The sequence below is a fragment of the Oryx dammah genome, unplaced genomic scaffold, assembly GCF_014754425.2.
Source record: "Oryx dammah isolate SB20612 unplaced genomic scaffold, SCBI_Odam_1.1 HiC_scaffold_23, whole genome shotgun sequence".
NCBI lineage: Eukaryota > Metazoa > Chordata > Mammalia > Artiodactyla > Bovidae > Oryx > Oryx dammah.
In genome coordinates, this window is record NW_024070207.1 from 94030805 (window position 1) to 94040387 (window position 9583).

Here is a 9583-nt window from a genome sequence, read left to right on the forward strand (position 1 = left end):
TTTCAGAAAGGTATGAAAATTTTTACTTCAGAACCGTGTGGTAGCCAGCCTCCAAGATGGCCCCCTATGATCCCTGCCTCCTGCTATCCCTACCCTTCTGCTCTCTTCCCATAGTGCACCAAGGTTGGTCCATGTGACCAAGCAAACACAGCTGAAGTGATAGTATGTCACCTCCCAGGTTAAGCTATAAAAGACTGCAACTTCCATCTTGGACTTTCTGTCTCTTGGAACACCTTCTCTGGGGGAAGCCATGTTGTGAGCAGCCCTACGGCCCACATGACAAGGAAGTGAAGCCTCCTGCAAGCAACTGTGTGAATGAGCTTGGAAGCGAATTCTCCAACCCCAGGCAAGTTTTCAGAGACTGCAGCCCCAGCCGACAGCTGAAAGACCAAGCCAGAAGCACTTAAGCCCCTCCCAGATTGCTGACCCTCCAAAACTCCGTGTGAGATATTTGTTGTTTTAAGCTAAGTGTGGGGGTGATCTGTTACATAGCATCAGATAACTCATATGCTGTCATTTTCCAGAGTTTGTTTTTTACCCTGTATGCAAAATGTGAAATGCAGAGACTGCCTCCAAAGAGGACTGTTGCTTAGATGCCACAGAAGGTAAACTTGGGCCTGTGTTGTCCAAAACCTGATGTCTTCAGAAGCTTTCAGAGTTGTTTTCAGTGTCTTTGCATTTGAAATCTTTGACAGAAGCAGGGTGTAAGCACCTTTGAACACTTGCATTGATTGAGGTCCCCCAGTAGATCCCTTTGGAACCTCTTGCATTCTCTCAAGGGATTTGGGGGATTTGGGATCAAATCCTAGAGGGCAGCCTCTGCTGTAGAGGCAATGGCCTCACACCCACAACCCCATCCTTATCTTTTTTCCTTTCTTACGCTCCCAGGTTTAAGCAAATCCTTGAGCACTCATAGGATTCCTAGCCTGGGTGTGTGTGTGCATGTGTGCGTGTGCATGCACTTAGTCATATCCAATTCTTTGTGACCCCATGGACTAGCATGGATGTGTGTGTGTGTGTGTGTGTGTGTGTGTACTTAGTCATGTCTGATTCTTTGAGACCCCATGGACTACTGTAGCCCGCCAGGCTCCTCTGTCCATGGGATTTCCCAGGCAAGAATACTGAAGTCAGTTGCCATTTCCTCCTCCTCCAGGGGATCTTCCTGACCCAGGGATCAAACCCATGTCTTCGGCATCTCCTGCATTGGCAGGTGGATTCCTTACCACCAAGCCGCTTAGGAAGTCCTCCTAGAGAGGGATACCCTGGGCTAATACTGTTGACCACTGACCCTCACCCCCAACCCTAGCTAGCATGCAACACTGGGTGATAAGTTCACCAGTTTTACAAACTGCCATTTCCCCCATTTTTAGGCATGAGGAAAAGAGGAAAGGATTATGATTTGTTTTTATTTTCTATTTACCAAGAATTCCGGTTTGATATCCACTGACCTCAGAGTTGTTTATCTTGTTTCCAAGGAAGGTTCTATCATTGTTCTCGGTCACCAAGAGATTCTATGGTCTCTTGCTAAGTACACCTTAAAAGTCTAAGCTGGATATCACTGAATTCATTTAAACCCACTTGGAAATATTTACCTCAGTAGAAATAGCCCTTGAATTTATTGGTATAAAGAGATTGTGGCTATATCAAGTTTTTAAAGTCATATTCTACTAAGCACCCTTAAACCTGAACACCCAAAACAAGTACCAAAAACATGTTCTCAAGAGAGCTTTTTTTTTTTTTAAATCAACACTTTGAAGTGTTTTTCATTCACTCTTCCTCCCCTACATAAATTAACCCTTGAGTTGCAGGCCCGGTGGAGAGGAAGACTAGCCAATCTACCCTCACCTTCTAACAACCATTTTATTTCTCCACGAAATAAATGATCCTCAACAGTGTCAGTTCTGTGCTATTTGCCATGTTTTATTAACCGAACTGCAGGTTTCAATAAAATTTGCACTGTTTCAGAGTCAAAACCAAACTTTTTTTCTTTAGGATGATTAGTTCAGTGCATGGAAGCTGCAGAGATTCGATCAGGCCACTCAATCACGGTCCCAGGTCACTAGATAACAGCAGGTGATCTCCGGGCAGTTGCTGTCAGCCATAGGGTCTTCAGCTGCAGGGGTGGTAGCTGCAGTAGAATCCACAGAGCCGGTAGAGGTGGCAGAAGAATCCACAGAGCCGGTAGAGGTGGCAGAAGAATCCACAGAGCCGGTAGAGGTGGCAGAAGAATCCACAGAGCCGGTAGAGGTGGTAGAGACAGCAGCAGTGGTGGTTGCCGGGGTGCCACCGCCATAGTGGTAATTCAGGTAGCGGACCGCCTGCATACTCTGTGCCACAACGTTGGTGCCGTGACATGCCATCAGTAGCAAATTGCGAGGCTGTACACGGTAGGCGAAGCGCATAAAGGCCATCGAGTAGAAGATGAGCGCAGTCGTCATGCGGCCACTGATAATGTCCGGTGATGCCCTCATGTCCCTGAAGGCGGACAGCGGGAGGCCCCAGTTGGCCACTGGACCCCAGAAGTGCGTGCTGGTCAGGTAATCTCGGAACTCCTTAGTCTTCACGGTCTCCATCGCCTTCCGGCACAGAGCCACCACCGCTGCCATGATCGCTAAGGCTTGGGAGCACCAACAAACAGCTAACCGACACTGACGTGGGGCGTAGAACCTGGAACCTCAGCCTATCCTGAAGCTGCATTAGCCCCAAGTCTCGCACCTACACGCGACAGCCGTAAAGCATGCCAGACTGCACGTGCCACTGTCCTGCGTTCCGTTGCGGGTAGAGGCGTGGCCTGCCCTCGTGACTTTGTGTTTCTGCCGTAAAGTGCACCAGAGGGCACGTGCCACTGTCATGTCGGTCTTTGGGAACGGGAAGTGTGGCCTCGCCTTTGTGCCTTTGCGTGACTGCTGTAAAGTGTGTAGAATGTGCATGCATGTTTGCGCGTGCAATAGTGATTTAAGCAAAGATGCGCGTACAACCTTGTCTTTCCCTCCGTGGTGTGCTGCCGCCGCTTGAAACCTTCAGTGCTCCAGGTGCCACCGGGGGAGACGGTGGTCTAGCTTACCACTTCTCAGGTACACGGGAAACTCTGCTTGCTCTCTCTAGTCTGTGCACTGCATTGACTGCTGCTGCTAAGTCACATCAGTCGTGTCCGACTCTGCGCGACCCCATAGACGGCGGCCCATCAGGCTCCTGTCCCTGGGATTCTCCAGGCAAGAACACTGGAGTGGGGTGCCATTTCCTTCTCCAATGCATGAAAGTGAAAAGTGAAAGTGAAGTCGCTCAGTCGTGTCCGACTCTTCGCGACCCCATGGACTGCAGCCTACCAGGCTCTTCCATCCATGGGATTTTCCAGGCAAGAGTACTGGAGTGGGGTGCCATTGCATTGACTAGATGTTGATATAAAATTCTTCAAGTACAGAATTTTCTCTGTGCAATTTGCCTGAGTTACCTGCGGATATTTCACCTCTATATATTTCAGTGTCTGGCTCTTCACAAGGACATTCTCCAAACCACAATAATCCGCTCAGATGCTTAACATTTAGTACAGCATTATCATCTAATAAGCAGTGCATATTTAAATAGTTTTATGGCTGTTTTTTTCTTTCTTGTTGGAGGGGGAAAATTCAGGAACCACTCAAGATTCACATGTAGTTATATTTTTTAGATTAACCTCCCTTAATCTAGAAGAGTTCCGCAGCTTTTTTTTTTCTTTTGTGATATGATATTTTTGAAAAGTACAAGTCAGTGGTTTTTCAGAATGTCCTTAATTTGGATTAGTCAGTTTTATCTTAATTAAATTTAAATTGAATTTTTTTTGGTAAGAATACTACACAGGTGTGGTTGTCATTAATGCATTACAATGGGAGGCACCTGATATCATTTGTTTCCATCATTGGTGACTGTGAGTTTGATCATGTGGTTAAGGAATTGCCTGTCAGGTTTCTCCATTATAAAGGTACCTTTTCCTCTCCTCTCTGGAGCCTCTTTGAGAGTGGATGAATATTCTGTTCTCCCAAGTCTTTAACCTAACAGTTAATATCCATTGATGAAAATTGTTAATGACAAAACTGATGGTGGTCTTCCCAGTGTTTTCTACTTTTTCCAGTAAAAATGATGAGTTGAAAAGTAATTAAGTATACATTGAAATATTAATGGGCTTCCCTGGTGGCTCAGCTGGTAAAGAATCCTCCTGCAATACCGGAGACCTGGGTTCGATCCCTGGATTGAGAAGATCCGCTGGAGAAAGGAACGGATACCCACTCCAGTATTCTGGCCTGAAGAATTCCATGGACTATACAGTGGGAAAAAGTCAGACATGACTGAGTGACTTTCATTTTATGGGCTTCCCTGATAGCTCAGTTGGTAAAGAATCCGCCTACAATGCGGGAGACCTGGGTTCGATCCCTGGGTTGGGATGATCTCCTGAGAAGGGAAAGGCTACCCACTCCAGTATTCTGGCCTGGAGAATTCCATGGACTGTATAGTCCGTACTTATGTAGTGATTTATAGGGCATCCCAGGGGGCTCAGTGGTAAAGAATCTGCCTGCAATGCAGGAGACACTGGTTTGATCCTGGGTCAGAAAGATCCCTTGGAGGAGGTAGTGGCAACCCACTCCAGTATTCTTGCCTGGAGAATCCCCTGGACAGAGGAACCTGGCGGGCTACAGTCCGTGAAGTCATAGAGTCAAACATGACTTAGCAGGTGAGCATACATGCAGTGATTTATAATGAGCCCACTATACTTTTAAAAATGAATACATTGATTATCTGTGTTCATTTACATCCCAGATGTTTTACAAATATAGTTTTAAAACACACAGTATAACCATTGTTCAAAAGGAAAGCATTATTTTTATATAACCCTTTTAAAGTACTGGGCTTCCAGATACGGATGACTGATACACTGGTGTGAGTCAATTCATTATAAATTGGAATTAATATATTAGCAAACCATGAATGGAATGACATTTTAGGTCTACACTGCCAGATGCTCCAGTGTCCTAAAATAAATGTAAGTTGCCACACCTTGTCCATTAGAAGCTATTAGTACTTGGAGATCATCTCCCATAGATTGCTACTTGGTTTTGATTACCTATTACTGTGTAATAAATCACCCCAAAATATAGAGGCTTAGAACAACAATCTTTTATTGTACTCAGGTATTTTAAATTTGGGTGAGACTAAATAAAGCCAGCTTATCTGATCCACCTGAGGCAGCTCAGCTTGGGGCTGGAAGATCCACTTTCAAAATGGTTCACTAACAAGGCAGGCAAGTTGATACTGGTTGTTACTGGGAGCTCAGCTGGAACTATTAAAGCCACTTGTTTCTTCACAGCATGGTGCCTGAGAAGATGTGTTGTAGGCATAATCTTACATAATCTCCCCTCAAGTGTGGGCAGAATGCATGAATATGATTAAATATCATTCCCATGATTATATGACGAAAGGGAATTTGAAGATAAAATTAAGGTCCCAAATCAGTTGACCTTAACATGGGGAGATTCTCTAAGTGGGCCTGACCTGATCACATGAGGTGTTTTGTTTTTGGCTTAAGACAACAGAAATTTATTTTCTCACAGTTCTGAAGGCTGAAAGTCCAAACTTCAGCCTCTTTCATCTTCCATACCTAGGCTTGTGGCCATATTACTCCAGACTCTGCCTCTGGGGTAACATTGCCGCCTCCTCTTCTGAGTGTCTTCTCTCTCATATGAGCCATTTGAATCTGGGTCTGTTAGAGACAGAGAAAGCCAGAGATCGAAACTGTGACTGGGACTTGACATGAGGGAGAGTCTCTGGCCGACTTGGAGCGTGGAATGGCCACCTGGCAGGGAATGTAGGCAGCCTCTAGGAGCTGAGTGCATCCTCAGCTGACTGTCAGTGAGGAGAGGCAGACCAGAGCCCTGTAGCCACAAGGAACTGAATTCCTCCGACAACATGCACACCTTGTGAGACCCTGAGCAGAGAACCTAGTCATGCTCTGCCCAGAATCCCAACCTACAGACTATGAGCTGGGGTAAATGGCTGGGGTTTTCCTTTCATACTTGAGGTTTTCTTTTTTGTATTGGGGTGTAGCCGATTACAAATGTTGTAGTAGTTTCTGGTGAACAGCAAAGGAACTCAGTCATACATACACATATATCCAGGCAGGTGGCAGTCGTGGTAAAGAACCTGCCTGCCAGTGTAGGAGACATAAAAGATGTGGGTTCCATCCCTGGATTGGGAAGATATTCTGGCGAAGGAAATGGCAACCCACTCTCCTACTCTGCTATTCTTGCCTGGATTATCCCCGTGGACAGAGGAGCCTGGTGGGCTATGGTCCATGGGGTTTCAGAGTTGGACATGACTGAGTGACTAAGCACATCCGCATTCTCTTCCCAACCCCCTCCCATCCAGGCAGGCACATGGCATTCCATGTGCTATGCAACTGGTTCTTGTTGGTTTTCCATTTTGAGTATAGCAGTGTATACATAACCTTACCAACTCCCTGATTATCCCTTCCTCAAATGGGCAACTGTAAGTTCTTTTTCCAAGTCTGTGAGTCTCTTTCTATTTTGTAAGTAAGTTCATTTATATAATTTCTTTTTAGATTCCACATATCAGGGATGTCATATGATATTTCTCTTTGTTTGACTTCATTCAATATGACACTCTAGGTCCTTCCACACTGCTGCAAACGGCATTATTTCATTCTTTATAATGGCTGAGTAATATTGACTCATTGGAAAAGACTCTGATGCTGGGAGGGATTGGGGGCAGGAGGAGAAGGGGACGACCCAGGATGAGATGGCTGGATGGCATTACAGACTCAATGGACGTGAGTCTGAGTGAACTCCGGGAGATGGTGATGGACAGGGAGGCCTGGCGTGCTGCGATTCATGGGGTTGCAAAGAGTCGGACATGACTGAGCGACTAAACTGAACTGAATATTCCATTTATATATATACCACATCTTCTGTATCCATTCCTGTGTTGATGGACATTTAGGTTGCTTCCATGTCTTGGCTCTTGTAAACAGGGCTGCAGTGAACATTGGGGTGCATGTATCCTTTCGGATCATGTTTTTTCCCCCAGATATATGCCCAGGAGTGGGATTGCAAGGTCATATGATACCTCTGTTTTTAGTTCTTATGGAACCTCCATACTGTTCTCCATAGTGGCTATACCAATTTGCATTCCCACCAACAATGTAGGAGAGTTTCCTTCTCTCCACAGCCTCTCTAGCAGGTTTTTTGTTGTTTGTTTTGTTTTTACAAATTGTTGTTTGTAAACTTTTTAATGATTAAATGGCTGTTATTTTAAGCCACTAAATATGTGATAATCTTGTGTGCAGCAGTAGAAAACTAAGCTGTATTAATTGACTTTTATGATCTCTTCTCAGAAGTCCCATAACTTTCTCCAGACAAAAGCCCACCCAGATTCAATGAGAGGGGACATAGACCCACCTCTCTAAGGCAGAAATGTTGAAGTCATACTTTCTAAGAAGAGCACGTGGAATGGGAACTATTGTTGGGGCCACCTTTGGAAAATACTGTCTACCATATTTTTTAACCTGAAATGACATAATTATAGAACATTGGATCTCATGGATTATCTGTAAAATAGGGGTGATAATGGTACCGACCTCAGCAGTACTGTGAGGTTTCAGTGTGTTAATCCATGGTCAGTACTTAATATAGGACCTGGTATATAAGAAATGCTCAGTGAATTTTAGCTGTTATTGTTATCATCATCCAGTCCAGCCTTCTCATTTTACAAATAAGGCAGGAAGCTTTAAGAGGTTGTGTTATGTGCCATGGTGACACAGGGAATTCATGGTGGAGCTGGATTGAAATTTCCTTTTCTCACATCAATGCTCTGCACAAATCACTTTAATGTCTGATGTGTTTCTGTCTTTCCAACCGTGTTCTAAGTTCCCTTAGGCCACCAGGGAAGTATCACCAAATGAAATATTCCTTCTCCCCACAAACCTTTCTACTGTATTACCTGGATGTGGCCCAAATTGAAGAAGATAAGATCTGCCTGTTCATGTTGTTTTGTGTTGTGAAAGTCACTCAGTCGTCTCCGACTCTTTGTGACCCCATGGACTACACAGTCCATGGAATTCTCTAGGCCAGAATAGTGGAGTGGGTAGCCTTTCCCTTCTTCAGGAGATCTTCCCAACCCAGGGATCGAAGCCAGGTCTTCCACATTGCGGGTGGATTCTTTACCAACTGAACCACAAGGGAAGCCCAAGAATACTGGAAGTGGGTACCCTATCCCTTCTCCAGTGGATCTTCCCAACCCAGAAATAGAACCGGGATCTTCTGCATTGCAGGTGGATTCTTTACCAACTGAGCTATCAGGAAAGCCCATTCACAGGGGGCATTTTAAAGCAGAGAAATGGAGGTAGAGACAACATTTAAGTGACATCCCTAGTAGAATCCCAGTTGGTAGATGCTTAGCTAAATATAGTCTTTGTATAAGGTTTGTGCCTGGAAGATATTTGTTGGTTTTTGCAGTTGAAATGAATGGGCCAAATGGAGGGTAAGACATTGTAATGCAACTTGGGTGGACTTGAGAAAGATACAGGGCAAGGAATGAACAAAGCTGTAGAGAATCCTACCTAGCAAAGATAGTGATCAGTTTTAGAATGAGAGAATATCAGTAATGCTGTCCTGGGATTACCTTTCCCCACAGAGAAGTTAGACTTGCTGTATATTTCACTGTATTTTAATAGATGAGACAAAGCAGCTAAAGATTTATGATTATTGTAGATAGTATTGTAGATAATATTATCATCAATATCATTGAAAGTGGCTTTTCTACAGTCTGTGCCGCCTCGCCAACATAAAGCATTCAGGGTCTCCTGTGTGGCTGCACCTCGAGACACATGAACGTGGAGGGCAAGTTCACTATCACCTTTCAAAGAAAAACACTGGGGACTTCCCTGATGGTCCAGTGGTTAAGAATCCACCTTGCAATTCAGGGGACACTGGTTCAATCCCTGGTCAGCAAACTAAGATCCTACATGCTTCACGGCAACTAAGGCTGTGTGTCACCTACGGAGCCTGCACTCCACCACTAACACCCAATGCAGCCAAATTAATCAATAATTTTAAAAAAAGAAAGGAAGACAATTGGAGAAGACTGGCAAATACTAAGATAGATTTTCTACCTTTCCGCAGTCTATTGAAAATGCACCATTGCATACTTTCTTCCAACAAAGTTTCCAGGTCATAGGTCTCTTGCCGTCTTCCTTGACATTAAGGACCTGGACCCATGGTACTCCTCAGGGGGTTTCAGTGAGGTGGGCCATGGAGAGCACACCTTTTGATTTTATTTTCTTTAAAATTTTTTATTCTGAAATCTGAAATTCACAGAAAAGTGAAAATAGTTTAAAACAAGAATAACAAAGCAGAAAGTGTGAAAAGAACTCATGTATATCCTTTACCAAGATTTACCAGTGCTGTTAATATTTTCACACATTTGCTTTATGGTTTTCTTTGCCCCTAAGAACTTCAGATGAACTTCAGTGTGTATTTCCTAATCATCTGGATGCTTGTGGAGTTTCTCTTACATTACCGCAATACACCCATCAAAA

General features: G+C 44.4%; 1 protein-coding gene across 1 annotated transcript; it reads right to left on the reverse strand.

The window, feature by feature from the left end:
* Positions 1-2039: 2039 nt before the first annotated feature.
* Positions 2040-2606, reverse strand: MPC1L (mitochondrial pyruvate carrier 1 like). Its single transcript, XM_040266180.1, has one exon. The coding sequence runs from the start codon at positions 2604-2606 to the stop codon at positions 2040-2042; it is 567 nt and encodes a 188-aa protein (XP_040122114.1).
* Positions 2607-9583: the final 6977 nt, after the last annotated feature.

Excerpts from the sequence above, each read along its gene's own strand:
- MPC1L (XM_040266180.1), bottom strand. The coding sequence starts at position 2,606 with ATGGCAGCGGTGGTGGCTCTGTGCCGGAAGGCGATGGAGACCGTGAAG.